Source organism: Pleurodeles waltl, chromosome 4_2, assembly GCF_031143425.1.
Source record: "Pleurodeles waltl isolate 20211129_DDA chromosome 4_2, aPleWal1.hap1.20221129, whole genome shotgun sequence".
NCBI lineage: Eukaryota > Metazoa > Chordata > Amphibia > Caudata > Salamandridae > Pleurodeles > Pleurodeles waltl.
The window spans coordinates 1,051,337,208-1,051,359,042 of record NC_090443.1 but is presented as its reverse complement, the minus strand read 5'-3'; the positions used below and the strand labels follow the sequence as shown (position 1 = coordinate 1,051,359,042).

Below are 21,835 nucleotides of genomic sequence, written 5' to 3'. Positions count from 1 at the left end.
TTACACACTATGGCCCTCATTATGAACATGGCGGGCCGAACCGCCATATAATATACATGGTGACGTGTCACCCACTGCCAGGCTCCCGCCGTCAGGCAGCCTGGCGGCGGGATGAAACACCATCCGCCAGGGTAGCACGCTACCCTGCGGATGTTTCATTTTCCACCAGCCTTTTCCTGGCAGGATATCCCGCCAGAAAAAGGCTGGCAGAGGGGGTGCCCCGGGGCACCCCTGGGGCCCATGCACTTTGCATGGGCAGTGCAGGGGCCCTGGTGCAGAGCCCGTCGTGCAGGCTACTGCCCGATCTGCGCGACGGGTGCAACTGCACCTGCCGCACAGAGGCACTGACTGCGGCTCCATGTGGAGCCGCCGTCAATGTCCCAACCGAGCATTACTGTGAGCCGGCGGGCGGAAACAAGGTTTCTGCACGCCGGCTCATAGAAAGGTTCATAATGTGGCCGGCGGGGTTCCGGGGTCGCTGGCGGTCAGTGTTTTGACCGCCAGCATGAACATGGCTGTTGTTTCCGCCGTGTTCATAACGACCCACTATGTCTTTCAGTCTTTGGCTTGGTTGAGGATTGGGATGCATATTATACTGCAGGCTTCTGAAGATATCAGCTGGGTCCTCTTGCATCACCTCAGTTGGTGGAAGGCTGACCTCCACTCCCTTCCTAAGCCATCACCTGCTCAAGTCCTGGTGGGATATGACATTCCTCAACATCTTCATATGTTCCTTCGCATTCACTTTGATCCCCGCCCTCACAACACATTCGTAGTCACTTTTTCCTTCCCTCTGACTGCCATCACCGTGGTGCCCTCCGTGGTTGTCACCTTCCACATTCATAAAGGTTGTAGAACTTCCAAGCTTTTTGCTGATCCTCAGAAGCACGAGACCCGCCGTGTGAAACCACGCAGACGGGCTCTCCGTCACGGGCTATTTCATTATTTTTCTTCCTCCAAGCTTGCATGCCGTCAGAGTCAGACTCTGAAGGAAACCACTTGGAGTGCATCGGGATGGTGTCCTACCGGTTTCCATTTATTATCAATGTCCAGGAAGAACATCTTGTAGTACAGCGAGGAGTGCCCCTATATTCTTGCAAGAACCGGTTGAAGGCAGTCTTGGAGTCCTCAGCATCTTATTCAGGGTCGTCATAAGCCGCTCCACATCTCCATTTGCCTGTGGCCCCTGTGAGGTAATGCTTCTATGTCTTATCTTGAGATGTTGCAGGAGCTCTCTGAATTTGGTTCCTTGAAACTACGGGCCATTATCTGCCTTGATCTCCTCTGGAAGCCAAAACAATGCCAAGACCTTTTATAGAGCAGGATTAATGTTGTGGAAAGCAGCGGAGTCGAGGGCTGTTTTAGATTTGGGAAGACAGGTACTCTGTCACAATGGTGATGAGTATCCCGTCCGCCGAAATATAAATCCAATAGGATATAATGGAATTTATATTTTGGTGGACTGGCTATCCGTCACTGTTGTGAAGGAGTAATCTGTCAGCCAAAATCTAAATCTAGCCCTCAATCAGCTCCACTATAAGCTATTTGGAATGGCTATCCATCATCACAGTGGTTATGTGCACAGGGAATCCAGAATGCAGCCCTCGCTGGATGAGTTCCATTGGCTCGCTGGCAGTTTGAACAGCAGACGAGGGACTGAGGCGGGTGGGCGGGCCTGGCTCAGGGCGTCGTTGACACCGTGTGGGCTGGGATGCTGAAGTCGGTGGCAAAGTATAGGCAGCAAACATTAGATGAGGGTGTGAGACGGGTGGGCGCACCCAGTCTAGGGCACTGTGCGGGCTGGGATGGTAACGTTGGTGGCAGAGTACAGGCAGCGAACATTAGACGAGGGTGTGAGACTGGTGTGTTGCCCCGGTCCACGGCACCGTGCGGGCCAGGATGGTGAAGTCGGTGGCAGAGTACAGGCAGCGAACATTAGATGAGGGTGTGAGACGGGTGGGCAGGCCCAGTCCAGGGCCCTGTTGGCATCGTGCAGGCCGGGATGCTGAAGTCGGTGGCAGAGTATGGGCAGCGAACATTAGACCAGGGCGTGAAATGGGTGGGCGGGCCCGGTCCAGGGCCCCGTTGGCACCGTGCGGGCCGGAATGCTGAAGTCGGTGGCAGAGTATAGGCAGCAAACATTAGACGAGGGCCTGAGACGGGCGGACGGGCCTGGTTGAGGGAGTGGTCGGTACCACGTGGGCAGCAATGCTGAAGCCTGCCGCTGCGTGGAAGCAGCCGGACTGTCGCCGTCAGGGCCGTACTAAGTATATTGCAGCAAAACTCCTGGATCCGGGCTGCAGGAGGAGGTCAGGGTCTGCGAAAGTGTCCACCATCGTCACAAAATTTTGTGTGCATGCTGCCACGTGGATACCAGACCCAGATACATTAAATGACCCAAAAAAACACCAGCTGGTGCGTGGTAAAGACTTTAACTTCAAAACATTTTAGTTAGGGGAGAGCACTGCATAAAGTTTGAGGTTGAAGGCGCGCGCCCCAGGCCTGACTCCGTGGCCACGTGGCCACACACCACGGACCTCTGTGAAGCGGTACTGGCAGTCTGCACATGCGCAGTACTTGACAAGTCGTGAAAACCAATCCCAAAACCCCCTTTTAACAAAGCCCCACCCTTTACCGGGCTGTGATTGGCTCGCTGCGTAATACGTCACGCGTTGCGTTGTTGTCTAGGGAACCCCTACGCTTGGCAAGATGGCGCTGCCCGAGCCCGTGCGGAGGCAGCTAAACACCTTCACGCGCACCGTCTTCACCGACACTAATCGCACGGGGCCCGAGAGCGAGGAGAGAGTGGGGACTTCCGGTGAGCATGCCGGGGATCGGGGGAGTCCGGTGAACCGCGACTCTCGCGCCACTGACCCGGGGGGCGGAAGTGCATGTGACCCCATGTTTGTTAGGGGCGGATGTGCGTGTCCGCCATGTTTGTAAAGGGCGGAAGTGCGCCCGACGCCATCTTTGTACGGCATACTAGTAGTGGACGAAGACAGTGTGTGTCACCCTGCTGCTAATGTGCAGACTGTGACCTCTTTTCTTCTCTACAGAGCTTGTCTCAGGCTAGATTTATCAAGTAAAAATGTATATTTCTGCACTGGCTGTGTTTTGGACTCTGGGAGCTGCACTTCAGATCCTTTGTGTATTTAATAAGTTACCTGTCAAGGCCTGTCCTGCCCCACCAGTCTTTCTTTTGCCACTGTGGTTCTCATAAAATCTTTATTTTATGGAGGACATGCCCTTGTGTGAGTGTGGTTTTTCACAGTTTTTGAAAGTGATGGCATATAAATTGACACTCATGTTATAAATTGATTCACCAGTGTTCTCCAGCCAGGCAAGACTGCTCCAGGTAGTAGAAACAGCACCGCGTACTAACTTGTTCTCACCACACAGTCATCAGCTTGAACCATCCTTCACGCACAAGAAGTCCATTGGGGCACAGTCAGGCGAGTATCAGCTGCCAAGGTTTACGTGGAGGACCACAAAATCTCAACACCCACAACGAACCACACCACAGAGACAACGCTCTGCAAAACATTCACACAAGTTTAGTTTTGATGGTTGCAAGAGCATCTCCTATGGAACACTTTGAGAAAATGACATGCACCACCTGCCTACACCAAACCTGGGTATGGAAGGAAATCCAGCAGAGGAGAACCTCCTCTGGAAGAACCACAAGTGCATACTGAAGTGTCAAGAGACCGTACAACTGGAGAATAAACAAAAACCTAGTGCCATCTCCACCTGTTCTGCTCTTCATCCCACCTACAATCAGAGTTTCGCACTTCCCAATGCATGGAGTTTTGATTGCTCTCCATCACGTACCATCGCACCACCTCCTGTCATGCTTTAAAAAAAAAAAAACATTCTTGACTTCATCTCTTAACATGTTGAATTGCTCTCTAACCTTAGACACTTCTATTTGCTTGTCAGGTCCCATTTCTAAAATCCATGTAATTGAGCCTGGCGCTCCCCAGGCTCCGTCTTAGTGCCCTATTATATTATATTCTCTTTACCATCACTAGATCACTCCTTCCAGCTATTAACTCTACTTTAGTAGTGGTGCAGCCTATCATTTTAAGCTATGAACCTCAAATCTTTCTTTCCTTATCACTTTCCCTTCTGAAAACTGTGTTTCTGCTGTGAATACTTGTCTTTCTTCCTACTGGCAAGGTTATTTCCAGTACTTAAAATCAACAAATTATTTCTCAATGGAGCACACTTAGCCACGGAATACCTCAAGGTGCTATCCGTTCATTCACTCTCTTTACCAGCTGTATGGATCCTCTGATCTCCAACTCTCAAATGCTCCTATGTAGCTTACCATTTCTGTGCAGATGTTACTCAGCTTTATTTAAAAATAACTCATTTAAAGATATTTAACACACAGCCCTAAATTTAGCTGCAATTCATTCTTGGATGACACAACAACATATGACGCTCAGCTCCGTCACCTTAAAATTGAGTACCTAGTGATCTCTCGACCTATCTACTCTATCCCTATTAAGTTCTGGCTCAACTCCATTAGTACTCTGAGTTGTAAAACCTCCTCAGTGGTGTGTGCTTGTCTTCTACCTGGAAAATAACTTAATGAATGGCTAGACAAAGGCCAGCCAGCGTTCCTGCTTCTCCAGAACGTTATGTGTATTTTGTACAGCAGATTTCTTTGATGCCTGTGACACAGTCTTCTACGATGTCCTCTTGTGCGTTTAGGCGAAACAGGGCTGAGAATTAGCGTCTTGAACTGGTACAGGTTGTTTCTCCTAGATAAAACAGCAAAGTTCTTCTTGGTGGCTCTAAATCCATGTGTAAAAAGCACTTGTGTGGCCTCCCACAGAGCTCATCTATCAGCCTTACACAATTTAATTTATTCAATGAAACTGCTAGCAGTAATTATCTGTTCTTCATGATTTACAGCTTTCAGTCCGGAAAAAAGTAAATGAAGACACGGCCAGGGCAGCTCTAAAACAAAGACCTTTAGATGCAACACAGATGGCTTGCCTGGCCTATTAGCACAGTCTCTACCTGCATGGCTATCAGACTGGAAAGCTGCTCTGTTGGCTAGCCAATAATGTTATGGAGGCCAGATTCATCCCTATGATTCACAGCTTTAAGGACAATCCCATTACTGGGGATTGCAGCTACATTTTCAAATTATTATTACACACTGTACAGTTCTCAGCCGCCAGGGGCACTGGACCGTGAACATCCAGTCATGCAGGACCCTGTCTGCGTGCGCTGCAAGACTGATAGAGGCACTTTCATACATGTGATCTGGGAGTGCATGGTCATTCAGATATACTAGTCTCGAATCTTCATTACCCTGGAGGCAATGGTTGGTTTCCCACATGACAAGGACCCTAAAATGGCATTGATGGGGGTGCACTTGTGATGGGATGACCATACAGGGCATAGATTTCTCCTGCGAAACCCGTCCAGCACCTGCGATCGACCTAGCCCCCCAGAGCCCACCCAAACCGTTTACAGCAGGTCCACTCTCACCACAGACGAGACTGAAATCATCATGAACAGCATTCACTCCAGAGCTCCCACGGACCCCCCGTCCCCACCACATCTACAACAGAGCCAGTACATCCATTGCTCCCGATGCAATCCATGCGATCTATGCGATCCATTTCAGCACAAGATGCTGAACTGCTCTGTCAAAACAGCCTCCTTCCCTGAAGACTGGAAGCACGCAGAAGTCCGCCCCCTCCTGAAGAAACCCACAGCTGACCCATCAGAGCTGAAGAATTTCCGGCCCAACTCACTGCAACCTTACCCGGCCAAGGTCCTGGAAAAAGCCATAAACACACAGCTGCGACAATTCGAGGACAACAACTCACTAGATACCTCTCAGTGTGGCTTCCGCAGCAACCACAACACAGATCTTCTTGCAGCCACTGATGACATCCGCACACTCCTCGACTTCGGTCACACAGCAGCACTGGTACTCCTCGATCTCTCATCAGCCTTAGATGCGGTCTCCCAAAGCACCCTGTGCACCAGACTCCACGATCCAGGAATCAGCGGAAAAGCCCTGCAGTGGGTTGGCCCTTTCCTCACCGGAAGAACCCAGAGAGTCAGACTCACACCCTTCATATCCAAACCAACAGAAGTCGGCTGCAGAGACCCTTAGGGATCCTCCCTGAGCCCAACGCTCTTCAACATCTACATGGCCCCGCTTGCAGCCATCGTCAGAGGCCATGGAATGAATATCGTGTCATATGCAGATGACACATAACTCATCATATCTCTCACCTGAACAAAGCTAAGAGGAACTTTCACACCGGAATGGAAGCCATCGCCGCTTGGATGAGGGAAAGTTGCCTCAAGCTCAAATCAGACAAGACCGAGCTCATCATCTTCGGAAACTCCATCTCAGCCTGGGATGACTCCTGGTGGCCCACATCGCTCAGCGCCCCGCCTACTCAGAATGACCACGCCCACAACCTAGGAATCATCCTCGACTATTCCCTCCTGATGACCCAACAGGTGAATGCAGTCACCTCTTCCTGCTGGCACACCCTCCGCCAACTCCGCAAAATCTTCAAATGGATCCCTGATGACTGCCGCAAGATAGTCACCCACACCTTAGTCTTAAGCAAGCTCGACTACTGCAATGCAAGCTATGCTGGCACCCCAGCAGAGAACACCAAAGCCCTTCACAACAACAGACCGTCCTACCTGAAAGCATTGCATCTCCTTTTGTAACCTCGCCAGACCCCTCAGCTCCTCCCAGCAGGCACTGGCCGCCATCCCATGCATCCGGAAAACCACCGCCGGAGGAAGATCTTTCGCCTACCTTGCAGCAAAGAGCTGGAACAAGCTACCCACACACCTCAGACAGAGCCCATCACTCACTATCTTCAGGAAGAACCTCAAGACCTGGCTCTTCGAATGTGGCACAGACCCACCACCAGCGCCTTGAGACCCTCATGGGTGAGTAGTTGCGCTTCATAAAAACTGATTAATTGATTGATTGATTACTTGTTGGTATTGGATATGTAGTGGCTATAAGGGACATGGTGCGGCATTGGTGCTCCTTGGAGACCCCACGCTTTGCAATGATTGAGGGGCATGGACTGCTGCACCCTTCCTGAAGAATCTGTCTATAAGGCCAGGGGCTGCCACACGAAATATGCAAGGATTTGAGGTCCATGGTGAGAACACTTTGATACTCTTAGGCCAGCACCAGGCCCAGAGCCAACTCGTCTTAGCTCTGCGCTTGCAGCAGAATTTATGTAGTAGATATTCACCATTGCATGCTGTACCGTGACTATCCGAAAATGTGAGGGTGTAATGTATTGCTTACCGCATACTGGAGTTGTGCACAGTTGTTACGTTTGGGTGGTGTATGGTTTATTCAATTTTTCCTCTGTATCTGGAAGCTATTATTTAGAAATAACAAATAAAAAGATATTTAAAAAAAAACTCACAGGGGTGGTGGGACTTCTTCAATAAGCACATCTGTGGCCAGGAATCAATTACCAACTCAGGTGAAAAAACACAACCTGCAATGTTAAATCCAGGAAGCTGCTTACACGCTGCCCTTCCAGCAATCATCTCACGCTCTAGTTCGCTTCTCATCTTTTGATTTATCTTTCAGTTTTACATCTTTCCCTTCATGTTCAGCTTCTCTCTCAATCCCTCTTCTGTTTAAATAACGTTTATAATGATCATTTTCTTTATTTATTTTTTTAGCGCCAAAATGCCTCTGCATATAGGCACTGAATACATATAACACTGATAAAAACATCTAGTTTTCTTTGACTTTTCTTTGCTACTTTCTTGAACTGATTTTTTTTCCCCTTTCATTTCTTGTTCCGTTTCTTCTGTACTCTACTCAATGCATCCATTGTGTGTTCCAAAACGCAAAATCCTTCCTTAACAACTATAAGTCTGATTCAGCACATTTTGCTTCTTCCCACAAATTGCCCATGCCTAATGCACCCCAGCTTCACATACATCTGTTCACAGGCCCAGTGCCATGAATCCCTCATGCATAGCTCCCTACTCTCTATGCACCTTGGCTTCACTTACATCTCTTCACTGGCCCAGTGCCATGAATCCCTCATGCATAGCTCCCTACTCCCTGTGCATCTTGGCTTCACACACATCTCTTCACTGGCCCAGTGCCATGAATCCCTCATGCCTAGCTCCCTACTCTCTATGCACCTTGGCTTCACTTACATCTCTTCACTGGCCCAGTGCCATGAATCCCTCATGCATAGCTCCCTACTCCCTGTGCATCTTGGCTTCACACACATCTCTTCACTGGCCCAGTGTCATGGATCCCTCATGCGTATCTCCCTACTCTCTATGCACCTTGGCTTCACTTACATCTCTTCACTGGCCCAAGGCCCTGGAACCCTCATGCCTAACTCCCCACTCCCTGTGCACCCCAGCTTCACTTACATCTCTTCACTGGCCCAGTGCCATGGATCCCTCCTGCATAGCTCCCTATTCCCTGTGCATCCTGGCTTCACACACATCTCTTCACTGGCCCAGTGCCATGGATCCCTCATGCATAGCTCCCTACTCCCTGTGCATCCTGGCTTCACACACATCTCTTCACTGGCCCAGTGCCATGGATCCCTCATGCATAGCTCCCTACTCCCTGTGCATCCTGGCTTCACACACATCTCTTCACTGGCCCAGTGCCATGGATCCCTCATGCATAGCTCCCTACTCCCTGTGCATCCTGGATTCACATACATCTGTTCACAGGCCCAGTGCCATGGATCCCTCCTGCATAGCTCCCTATTCCCTGTGCCCACCAGCTTCACATTCATCGCCTCACTGGCCCAGTGGTCTGGATTCCTCATGCCTAGCTCCCTACTCCCTGTGTAGCCTGGCTTCACTTACAACTCCTCACCTGCCCAAGACTCTGGATCCCTTATGCCTAGCTCCCTACTCCCCGTGCCCACCGGCTTCACACACATCTCTTCACTGGGCCAAGGCTCTGGATCCCCACTCCCTGTGCACCCCAGCTTCACATACATTTCTTCAAAGGCCCAAGGCTTTGAATCCCTCATGACTGGCTTCCTATTCATTGTGCACCCTAGCTTCACATACATTTCTTCACTGGCACAAGACTCTGGATTCCTCACGCCTAGCTCCCCACTCTCTATGCATCTTGGCTTCACATACATCTCTTCATAGACCCAAGGCCCTGGATCCCTTATGCCAAGCTCCCCACTCCCTGTGCACCCTGCCTTCACATACATCTCTTCACAGGCTCTGGATCCCTCATGCCTTGCCCCCCACTCCCTATGCACCCTGGCTTCACATACATCTCTTCACTGGCCCAGGGTTCTGGATCCCTCTTGCCTGTGCACCCCAGCTTCACATACATCTCTTTCCAGGCCCAGTGGTCTGGATCCCTCATGCCAGCTCCCCACTCCTTGTGCACCCTAATTTCACATACATCGCGGCACTGGCCCAAGGCCCTGGATCCCTCATGCCTAGCTCCCCACTCTCTGTACACCCCGGCTTCACATACATCTCATCACTGGCCCAAGGCCCTGGATCCCTCATGCCTAGCTCCCCACTCCCTGTGCACCCCAGCTTCACATACATCTCTTAACTCGCCCAAGGCTCTGGATTCCTGATGCCTAGCTCCTACTCGATGTGCTCCCCAGTTTCAAATACATCTCTTTGTTGGCCCAAGGCTCTGGATTCTTCATGCCCGACTCCCTGATCCCTGTACACCCTAGCTTCACATACATCTCATCACTGGCCCAAAGCCCTGGATCCTTAATGCCTAGTTCCCTACTCCCTATGCACTCTGTCTTCACATACATCTCGTCACTGGCCCAACGGCCTGGATCCCTTATGCCTAGCTCCCAACTCCCTATGCACCCTAACTTCACATACATCTCTTCACTGGCCCAAGGCCCTGGATCCATCATGCCTAACTCTCGACTCCTTATGCAGCCTAGCTGCACATTCATCTCTTAATTGGCCCAAGGCCCTGGATCCCTCATGCCTAGCTACCTACTCCCTGCGCACCCTGGCTTCAAATACATTTCTTCACTGGCTCTGGATCCCTCATGCCTAGCTCCCTACTCCCTATGCACCCTAGCCTCACATACAACTCTTCACTGGCCCAATGCTCTGGGTCCCTTATGCCTAGCTCCCTATGCACCCTAGCTTCACATACATCTCTTCACTGGCTCTGGATCCCTCATGCCTAGCTCCCCACTCCCTATGCACCCTGGCTTCACATACATCTCTTCACTGGCCCAGGGCTCTGGATCCCTCTCGCCTACCTCCCTGTGCATGTGCACCCCAGCTTCACATACCCCAGCTTCTTTACAGGCCCAGTGGTCTGGATCCCTCATGCTTGGCTCCCTACCCATTGTGTGCCCTGTATTCACATACATCTCATCACTGGCCCAAGGCTCTGAATCCCTCATGCATAGCTCCCTACTCCCTATGCACCCTGGCTTCACAAACATCTCTAAACTGGCCCAAGGCTCTGGATCCCTTATGCCTAACTCCTTACTCCCTGCGCACCATAGCTTCATATACATTTCTTCACTGGCTCTGGATCCCTCATGCCTAGCTCCCCACTCCCTATGCACCCTTGCTTCACATACATCTCTTTACAGGCCCAGTGGTCTGGATCCCTCATGCTTAGCTCCCTACTCATTGTGTGCCCTGTATTCACATACATCTCATCACTTGCCCAAGGCTCTGAATCCCTCATGCCTAGCTCCCTACTCCCTATGCACCCTGGCTTCACAAACATCTCTTAACTGGCCCAAGGCTCCGGATCCCTCATGCCTATCTCCCTCCTACCTGTGCAGCGAAGCTTCACATACATTTCTTCACTGGCCCAAGGCTCTGGATCCCTTATGCCTAGCTCCCTACTCCTTGTGTGCCCTGTATTCACATACATCTCTTCACTGGCCCTGGATCCCTCATGCCTAGCTCCCCACTCCCTATGCACCATAGCTTCACATACATCTCCTTACTGGCCCAGTGGTCTGAATCCCTCATGGCTAGCCCCCTATTCACCCTGGCTTCACTTACATCTCCTCACTGGCCCACGGCGCTGGGTCCCTCATGCATAGGTTCCTCCTCCCTGTGCACTCTGGAAACACATACATCTCTTCACTGGCCTAAGGCTCTGGACCCATTTCCTGTGCACCCTGGCTTCACATACATCTCTTCACTGGCCTAAGGCTCTGGACCCACTTCCTGTGCACCCTGGCTTCACATACATCTCTTCACTGGCCCGAGGCTCTGGATTCCTCATGCCTATCTCCCTCCTCCCTGTGCACCCTGGCTTCACATACATCTCATCATTGGCCCATGGCTCTGAATCCCTCATGCCTAGCTCCCTACTCCCTATGCACCCTGGCTTCACAAACATCTCTTAACTGGCCCAAGGCTCCGGATCCCTCATGCCTATCTCCCTCCTACCTGTGCAGCGAAGCTTCACATACATTTCTTCACTGGCCCAAGGCTCTGGATCCCTCATGCCTAGCTCCCCACTCCATGTGCAGTGCACCCCGGTTTCACATAATCTTCCCACTGGCCCAGTGGTCTGAATCCCTCATGCTTAGCTCCCTACTCCCTATGCACCCTGGCTTCTCATACATTTCTTCACTGGCCCAAGGCTCTGTATCCCTTATGCTTAGCTCCCTACTCCCTGTGCAGCCTGGCTTCGCATACATCTTGTCACTGTCTGAAGACTCCGAATCCCCCATGCCTAGCTCCTTACTCCCTGTGCACCCTGGCTTCACACACATCTCTTCACTGGCCCAAGGCTCTGGATCCCTCATGCCTACCTCCATACTCCCTGTGCACCCTGGCTTCACACACATCTCTTCACAGGTCCAAGGCTCTGGATCCCGCATGACTGGCTCTCTACTTCTTGTGCACTCCGGCTTCCCTTACATCTTTTCACTCACCCAAGGCTATGGGTCCCTGTCTAGTGGTCACTATGCTTCTCTGAAACATCATCTTTTGAGCTACCTCTGACTGGCTGTCTGCTGTACCACATTAATGATCTTATAACATGATTTTCTAAGTTTTTTTTTTTTTACTTACCATGAATGTTCCTCTATTCTGCAGTTTGGTGTAAGTGCTCACTACATTCAGTTAAATAGCTAATCTTGGGCACTGCTTTCTCTTGCCTTTGTGGGATGTGCACCATCAGCAGTACCGTAGGCATTCTGACAATGCAGCCTTGCAGGTGTGGCAGAACTCATATCTTTAAATACTTGATTTCAGGGTATTTTATCATTCATTTTATTGTTATTATATTAAATCAAGGAATCTCACCAATGAGGCCGTCACTTTGGGTAAATCACAAAAACATGCACTGAGAGTTCATTTACAAGCCCCAAAGAAATGCGCCTAACTTTCAAAGCTGCTATCTCACGCCTCTAATCTAGCAATGGTACCTGCCTGTGTTCTCTCCACACCTGCATTGCCTTGTCTAGTTCTCTGATTCTTGGTGTCCTGCTTTGTCTCACATTCCAGATACTGATGTTGTTTCCAGTTTGCCCCTTCAGATGTCACTCTATTTCAATGCCTTCTATTTCCCCTTCTGGTGGCTGTGCGATGTGGTCATTCTGCAGCTCAAAGTAAGTGATCTCACCCTTTGTCCTTGTCTAAGGTATCAGCAAGTTTGCAAGTTGCCTGCCCTGTTACGTTAGTTGTATTTATTAACGTGTGTACGCGGAGCTTCTTGGAGCCTTATAAAGGGCATACTAGGCTAGACCACCATGATGCACATGATTGGAAACTAGCAGCTAAGAAAGGGACAGAGTCGTAGATATTAAAAAGCCACATAGTCCTGTACTGCACGCCTTGTACAGTGAAAGCAGAGGGTTCCGAACCTGAGGATTGCAATGCATTGGCAGAGATCTGTGTAGGGTTAGTGTTGGAGCACCTGGAGGGCAGTATAAGGTAAGCATGCAGTACTTTAGCAGAGTTCTGTGTGTGGGGTCTTTGTTGGCATAACAGGGAGTGATGTAGGCTAGGCTCAGGATGCAGACGTGTCTGGTCTGTGTTTTATTAGCAAGAAGCACTGCAGCTCAGCCTTGAGATGCGTCTGCAGAGCTGTGTTTTGGGTTTCTAGGACTAGACAAATGTGCTTCAGGTAAGGCTCGAGATGTGTTTGCAGAGCTGCTTGGGAAGTCTTAGTTGGAATACCAGGAAGTGCTGCAAGCGAGGGTTCAGATGCATCGGCGAAGCAGTTTGCTGAACTAGTAATTATCAGGGATTCCTGCTGATGTAGTCAGAGTTGAATGGTTGTGTGTGTTGGACTTTAGTTGCTAACCCGGCGACTCATCTCTCTCTCTTCCTGCAGTACTCCATCCTCCCTGATTACTATAAGTTCATCTTGGTGACCGTTTTGATTCTGGTGTCCTTGATTGAGGCGATCCGGCTGTACTTGGGCTACACGGGGAATCTTCAGGAGAAGGTATGGGAGCCAACAGTTGAGAATATCTAACATTGTACAACGTTGCACTGGTTATGCAAACACCCAAGTCACAGAGGCGGTTGATTAAGATAGAGACTCCACGTCAAATGCTGCGGAGAGATCTAAAGGTATTAGGCAGCTGTGCCCCCGGTCCAGGGAGGCACGCAGATGTTCTGTGATGACTGACAGAGAGTGGTTTCAGAGCTGTGTGGCGGCCAAAAATCGGATCAAAAAGAATCCAATAACTTGTTAGGTTACAATTACTGAGAGTAGAGAATGTACATGTTTTTTTGATAATCTTGGCAAGAGGGTTATAGGGCTCTAATTAGCCAGAGCAGAAGGTTGTACAGAAGTCTTTTTTAAGAGAGGGGCAACTATCACATGTTTTCAACTGGAAGGTGCTGTGGAAGTTTGTATAATCAGACCCTCCAGGATATTGCAGCATAAACAAGGACATTTTGCGACACAATATTGAGTTTTAAGCGGCATTTTTTCACCACTTTAACTACAGTTCAATCGTTTTGCATAGTTTTGTATTTTAAGTTCAAAGTATGAGTCACCTTAGCAGTAATGAGTAATCTATTTTTGGGCCTATGGGAATGCGCTTTCCACATATTTATATATTTACACATACATGCACATATATCCCCTCAGCATCCTATACAATAAGAAACCATGTGCACCCGCCAACTGGTTTTATTATGTTTTACCCGACAACTTGAATGTGGACGTACACAATACAAGCCCTTTGAAACAGGTGGTCCTATACGTGTTAAAATGGACCATAGCATCTTACGAGATATATATATATATATATATATATATATATATACACACACATGTCTGTGGAGATCCATCTCTCCTGTTTAGCGTGTGTGTGTGTGTGTATATATATATATATATTTATATATTTATTTATTTTTTTCACAAAAAACAAAACTGAAGTTACAGGTACGTTATAGTCAGGTTGAGGTGTTACCCATACTAAACCATAGCAATTTAGCTGTTATAGTTATTCTTATAGTTATACGTATGTTAAGAAATTACAACTTGTGGCCTAAAGTTACTTTCAGCACAAGTTATAGTTTCTTTAGATAAGTGTAACTATAAGTATAACTGCTGAATTTCTGTGGTTTTGTGTGGGTAAAACGTCAGCCTAACTATAATGTCCCTGTAACCTTTGTTTTTTTCAGTGTATTTCTCAGTATTTTTAACACATGTGTTAATATTTGTGTCAGGTTGCGGCCACCCAGTCAAGGCCTTGCTTTTCCCCAGGATCTGAGGAGGATCGAATCCGCGAATGGGCTGAAAAAAAAAAAAGGCAATTGTCCTATGGGTTAGGGTGCCTGTATCCTGACCCCTTATATGTTCTTTACACTGTTCTCCCCCCGCTCCCCCCCCAGGCAATGTGAGAAACAAAATGGCGGCCCCCACTTATGTGTCAGGTTGCTTCCAGCCAATCAAGGCCTTGCTTTTCCTCTGAATCCGTGGCGAATCCGAGCTAGATCCAAGGAGGCTCCGCATCCCTATGTATACGAATCTGGTTTTCATTTAACAACTAGAAAACTACTCAACGGATTTACACCAAATAACAAAAAAGCCTCTTTTTGGACCAAGAGCTACCTTTCTACCAAATTTGCTGTAATCCGTCCAGTGGTTCGGGTGCTATCGCTGTTCAAAATCCCTATGGAGAAATGAATGGGGAAACACGTTTTGGGGCCCCTCTTTTTCTCACTTGACGGATCACCTAGAAACCTTCCAGATAGCAGCTGACGGAGCGTGAAAGTTTTTTGGGAACATTTTGTGAAGATTCATCAAACAGCACCAAAGTTATTAGCAAAACAAAAACACCTTTTCTATAGATACTAGGTCCTATCTATAGCTACATAGTAGCGACCGTCACTAGGTAATATGTGTATTCTAGGTATGTGTGTATTATTTATATATATATATATATATATAATCATTAAAGGATATATAGAAATAAAGAATGAATGCCAAAGCATTAACTTTTGATGCAAAACAATAGAGAGGGATGGCCAGGTAATGGCTGAATTGCACAAATAAACCTCAAAACCTGGGTAGACATACTTATTCCAGCAAGATTTGCTTCACAGATAGAAGAGGCCTGGATTCCAAGCTGTACCTCTGAGACACACTGGAATTCTCACTCTCGCTCCCAGTGACTGCAGCACGGAGAAGGAGGGGGAGAATGCCTCTCTGCTGCTGTCTGGCAGGCTCTGAGACACTGGTTTATGCCGTCTCAGGGCACGAGGTGAGCTACGATGATAATACAAACATGTTTTATCTCAGCAGATAAGTAAAAAATAGTGGGCATCTCGTGCCTCCTAAAATTTCTCTGCAAAATCGCAATTCACGAAATCGTGAAAAAGCTGGAGGGTATGTATAATAGATTCCCTATCTCTTTGAATGCCACGTAGAAGGCACAAGCTCCCAAGGCAAAATATCTTGAGGTGGAACAGGATCAAGGGGAAAGTCACTGGAAAGTCACTGGTTGTGGGGTAGACAATGTCATCTGTAAGAACTTAGTGAGAGATGTCCTCATAATAGAAACATTTACTCTTCAGATCCGGTAGATATACTGTAATAGCTTTGGATGAGAATGTAGTATAAACTGTTCTTTTCTTTTGATGAAAAAAATGTGTTCTGATTGTTGCAGAGTATGGGGAATGCAGAAATAGTAGAAGAAGAGGCGGCATGATTGGCTAACGTTCTAACTACAGAATGCATTTCCCAGAAGGAGTACCAGAAAATATTTTAATGACAAAAAAAGTGACTGACTGAACATCATTATGATAATATTGAATAGGGATGTTCTTCCAGTGACTGGGTCTCCAAAGCTATTGTCACGGGCAGCGCTAAAGATGAATCATATAAAATATCAAAGTACATAATATAAACTTTAATAATATGTACCTTTTGACAGAAAACAGCTACAGAAGTAATTCAAAGACTATTATTTATATTTGCTAAAAGTCGAGTTCATTGGTCTAGTTAGATGTTTAATACATGTTTAGCAAATGTAACTTGTAGAAGCATGATTCTCTCTTGCCAGAAGCTCCTGGAGACTAACTTGTGTTAGCTCTCCGGCAGCTGCCCAGCCAGTACTTGGCGTTAATGAGATGTGAAAACTGTTCCTGGAGCAGGAACAATTGCTTGTGATTTATTTTTCTTCCCATTCCTGGAACACCAGGTAGGGTGGATCTAGTCTAGGAGCTTTGTAAACTGCGAAGGGGACTGCCCTTTCTCAAGACAACCCCTAATCCTCCTCCAGCCCGTCTGGCACCAAACCCATCTGGAGGGGAGCTACCCCAGAACTGGATTGGAGTTGACACAGGGGAGGGGTCTGCTTGTTTCTCTGGCCACCTCTCTGATTGGACACAAGAGCTCCGCACAAGGGAGAACATGTTTTTCCCCATCTTGAATTTTAGGATTGCAGAGCATTTTTTGTGAAAGATCAGAAGAGGAGAGGACTGGACCTGTTGCTCGAGACCAAGAGGAGCCCTGAAGGACTAGTCCTGCTCCTTCTTGCACCCAGGACAAAGAAGTGGACTCGGTTGGTCAGTTTTTGATACAACAAACAAAACGATGTGTCTTTACTATGGGGTGGTAAAAGATGTGTAGTTAACAGAGAGAAAGGGAGCTCGATTTCCCTCACATGGAGAAGTATTACTTATAGGGATGTGGAACTCCTATCGCCCGACGCCTGGGACATATTGTTTGGGGTCAAGGGCAACAAGTTTTCATTTTTATTTTGTCCTTAGGACAAGTAGGCCTAACCCCCAGCAGCACAAACCCTGGCTGCCAGTTTACAGAGAAGGGAACTGTCTGCAGTTGAGGTAATATGTGTGTCCATATGTTAATGCTGTTTGAAATTGTATGTATGGTTCATTAATGAAAAACCTTCCTAATTAGGCTGAACGATGTAAATAAACGTTTTACGGTCACAATGCACTACTGATAGTCACTCCAGTAAAAAAAAGTGTATATACATGTTTGAAAAGTTTAACAATATGAGGCTAAGTATAATTCTGCCAGAATGCTGTCTGATTAGATGCAAATGTTTGCAGAAGCTTGTACGCAAGAGGGGTGATTATTTCCTTTCGAAATAAAAGAAAAAAGTGCAAGTAGGAAAACAAAGTTTCGATACTGTGAAATTTTAGGAGCTACTTCTTTGAAGCGTCCTTCAGTAAAATGTATTGATGCATGCTAGATTTTCCAAAAAATATTCCTAATGAAAAATCATTTTAACCATTTTCAACAAGAAGGTGGGAAGCATGAAACTAAACAAGCACTGGCAAAACCAACAGATAACAAAAAAATTGTAAGTCTTTTGGGTTCGGCAATGTGTCTCTTGTTTTGACATGGCTTTTGTAACCCTTTATTGTTGTGGGAGCTGCCAGGCCCTCACCATTGAAACAAACATTGGCAAAAATCAAAAAAAGTTTTGTGTTCTCAAAAAGCACACATTGCCACCAGTGGCATAAGAAAGGCCCCGTAGCCCTTCACCAGGGGGCCCCCTCAGCACAGCACCTGCGCTGAGGGAGTCTGGATGGGGGGACCTCCATGTTCTTTGCAGGGGGGGCACCTCCAGTTTCATTATGCCACTGATTGCCACAGTAGTCCATGGCACTGAACAAAACTACTTTGTGAGCCGATATGCTCCTTGTGGAAAAGCAGAATGCGATCACTCACAGTAAAATTAGCAGATAGATAGAGAGAGAAGTAGAAGTTTAATAAAAACAAAATGTCCTTGTTGAACGCCAGACCTAATTAGGAACCCAGTTCTTAAAGAAAGTCACAAAAGTGCACCTATGGTATACATCTTTGAAGAAGTGGCTTTCATGAATTCAGAAGAACTTACAGAAGTAGATCAGGAAATCGTACTCCTACAAAATATTTGTGAACTGTATTTTAGCACGAGTAAATATGCATGTGTAGATTTGCTCATGTGAAAATCTATTGAGCGTTTACAAGTTCACTTTTCCTCCAACCACTTTTTTCCCAACCCTTGAAGAACTTTTACTTCTGGCGTTGTTAGGAGTAAATTTCCAACCTTTCTCCTTATGGGAAAAGATTAAAGAAGAGCTGGTGAAAATCCTTAAAACATGCAAGATAGTAGGTTTGCAGACTCAATGGCAATCCAGCCCTGGAACTATTACTTACTGCCTCCTCCAGCACCAGTATGTAGTTCTGCGGACAAGTAGATTTTTTAGAGGACAAGAAGATTTAAGAAGCAACTTGTCCCATGGACAAGTAGATATTTTATTAAATTCCACACCCCTGTTACTTAGCTTTCCAGCTGCAGCATGTGTTAACATGATTCTGGCAAGGGAAGGACTTGATAAAAAAACTTTTTGAAATGTGTGCATGGGAACTTAATTCTTCAGAGTCCGCTATTTAAGCAAGACAAGCAAATAAACAAGCATTGGTAAAGCAAATTGGTTTCACCTGCGACTGCCATTAGGCAACCTTTTGGCTTTGTTGATGTTTGAGCAGCATTAGCAAAAGGGTGGTAAAGAAGAAATAATCCAGAAACAAAGGGGCAAGGGATGAAACCTATTGATAAGAAGCAATCAAATGAGATTGACGAGAAAGCCTACCAATGATAAGCAATTCTATGACCCAACCCCCACTCTAACTAGTGGTATTGTACACAATAGATCTTTCGACAGCAGATACAATTAACGCTCTGTAGACGGTACACAAAAACTACCCTTCATCCTATGTTAGTCAAGACACCAGTGGGTGCAGTTCTGCAGAATGACCATTACACCCCAGAGACCCCAGAGACATCCTTATGGGACCTGCAGGCACTTGACAGAGCACTGGGGGATATCAGCTTCTCTACCTGGCGGGCCAGGGGAATTAATAAATGGATGAGCTGTTTAATAATTACTCCTTTATAACCTACAGGGAAGCACAGGATGCGTTTTGTGTCTCAAATGTGCAATTCCTACGGTTAAGCATGGTTCAAAAAGCTAGGGGAGGCAGCTGATTACAGTTCCCGGAAGAGTATGTACTCTGTTTCCAGTAACACCTGCTGTTCCGCAGATGACTTGCAGTCTTGTGCCCTTGTTTCTGTTGCATGCCAACAGTCGCACAGTCCTGGTACTGACTGTGCATTAGTACTCCACCTCTGCTTAGAGTTTCACTGGCCTGGACCCACACTAAAAGCCCTCTTGTTCTTAAATTCTCTCTGTAAACTGAATATTGGATACCACCAATGATTTATTGATGCATTTACGCAAGTAGTTATATATTTTATTTTATATAGCACATAACCCACATTTCAACATTTTCACAAAACCATGTTCATCACTTTGTGTTCCCCCCCAATGAATTCAGAGCAATGCCTCTTTTTCGGAGGGTTTTTACTTTCCACATATTATCTATATCTTATAAAGTGCTACGCACATGCATATCAATACCCAGGGTAGGGAATCCTTCTGAGTTTAATTGTGCTGGCAGAATACTGAGTCCCGGGTGCAAGTGCAGTTCTACCTCACACCCATCCGGGAGAAGCACAAAGCATCCTCTGGCAACACGTACGCAGCATTTATAGGAGGGCGTGTCGTCCGTCAGTTGTGAGCGTGGCACACCTGCAGTGTACGCTTCTGGTATCCCTCAGTGATGGTCAGATACCACCTGCCAGCCCATAATTTCTTATTAACCACCATGAATCCATGCCACTCTGCTTCCAAAAGCTGTTTGCTCCTCCAGATGGGGTCCAGGATACATTGAACGTAAGAATGGCTTTGCATTTCGATTCTTCACAATAGAGTATTCGAGGAAGTATTCGCTGGTCAGCTGCTTGTGGCCATTGGTTTAGTAGCCATAGGGTAGCCCCTCTTGACACAGCAAAGTACCAAATGGATTACTTTGTGCATCAGACTTTGGTGCTCTAACACAAATGAAACACTCCCTTGAAGTTTAACTGTTCCACGAGAGCCAGCTGCTACATGCTAATAAATCACTGCAAGAAATAAGTAAAGCAGCAACTTGGAAGTCTTTCCATTAAGATGCTAGACGTTGCTCCTTGCTTATGGATATCAAAACAGAGCTCATGAAAGATTTCACCTGCCCCATGTACACTGCTTGGTAATTTATTCACAGCAAGTGAATCAATTAAGTATCCACGGTGGGGAAAGAAAGTTACTTGCCTGTAACTACGGTCTCTGGTGCCGGAGTCATTCACAGTTCTCGATGCGAAAAACTCTTATTCCCAGAGAAAGGATGTTTGTTGAAAGTTCTGATAGATTGCACACTAGGTAGAACCACGCCTCTCGGAAACGGCTTTGTGGTGATGCCTCATGAGACGCCATTCCCCGGGACTTCACACCCTTGTCTAGCCTTGTGTGGAGTAGACCCAGGGTGTGAAACTATAGCTGTTTAACAGCACCGCTCAACAGGACTGCTGACAGCTAGTATTACACACACACACTGGAGCTGTTCTTATTGGTTAAAGTGCACTCTACATGCTTCGAGTATCGAAGCTGACATCTTTGAGTGAAACACAAGTTCTGCTTGTTTCTTGATTCTGGGGAAAGATCCAAAGAAAGTGGATTGGCTACTGCATGCTGGGTACTGTGGTGTTAAAATGCACTGAGAAGTCAAAGATGAAGAGTTGTAGTTAAGTGTAAGTAATGTTTTTTCCTCATCACCTCTGCTTGTTCTTGCCTTCAGGTCCCAGTCTTCACATAATGTATTTCATATTCTCCTCTGCAGGTTCCTGAGCTGGCTGGTTTCTGGCTCCTCAGCCTTCTTCTGCAGCTGCCTCTGGTCCTCTTCCTCCTTCTGAACGAAGGGCTTGAGCCACAGCCCTTGGAACGAGCCACAAACATTGTCTTTGCCCTCTTCCTGTTGTTCCAGGTAGTGTCAGGCTTCATCACCCTCAAGCACATGGTGAATCACCTGGCCACCCGCTTCCACCTGCGTGACTTTGACCGGTTAGAAGGGGGTATTGACAGGGGCCCAGTCAAGGACTCTGGCCCATCTGCCAACCCAGCAGTCTTACCAGGCGCTACCTTCCGCCCCATGGAGATTGGCTGGGGGTCAGGGCTGCGTGCTTGAGCCTGGTCTGTCTTTTGGTGCCTTTGTCTCAAGTCTGTGGACATGCCCCCTCAGGAGCAGCATAGACGTTGGCTTGGGGTCAGGGCTGCGTGATTGAGCATGGCCTATCTCTTCGTGCCTTTGTTTCAACACTCTGGTAATGCCACTCTGGATCTGCATGAGGATTGGCTGGGGTCAGGACTGCATTCATGAGGCTCGTCTGTACCTTCGTGCCTTTTTTCAGCTGTCTGGGCATGCCGCTCTGGATCTTCATAGAGATTGCCTGGGGTCGTGGCTGTGTGGTTGAGGTTT

The 21,835-nt window shown here is 47.4% G+C and overlaps 1 protein-coding gene across 2 annotated transcripts; it reads left to right on the top strand.

Annotated features, from left to right (window-relative positions):
• Nucleotides 1–2,685: 2,685 nt before the first annotated feature.
• On the top strand, nt 2,686–21,544 carry TMEM17 (transmembrane protein 17). Of its 2 annotated transcripts, none has more exons than XM_069233050.1 (4): nt 2,686–2,818; nt 12,505–12,608; nt 13,337–13,450; nt 21,200–21,544. In XM_069233050.1, the coding sequence occupies exons 1-4, from the start codon at nt 2,710–2,712 to the stop codon at nt 21,542–21,544; spliced, it is 672 nt and encodes a 223-aa protein (XP_069089151.1). In that variant the 5' UTR covers nt 2,686–2,709. The 2 variants fall into 2 exon arrangements, with proteins under 2 accessions (XP_069089151.1, XP_069089152.1); XM_069233051.1 differs by lacking the exon at nt 2,686–2,818 and adding an exon at nt 6,129–6,948.
• The last annotated feature ends 291 nt before the right edge of the window (nt 21,545–21,835 follow it).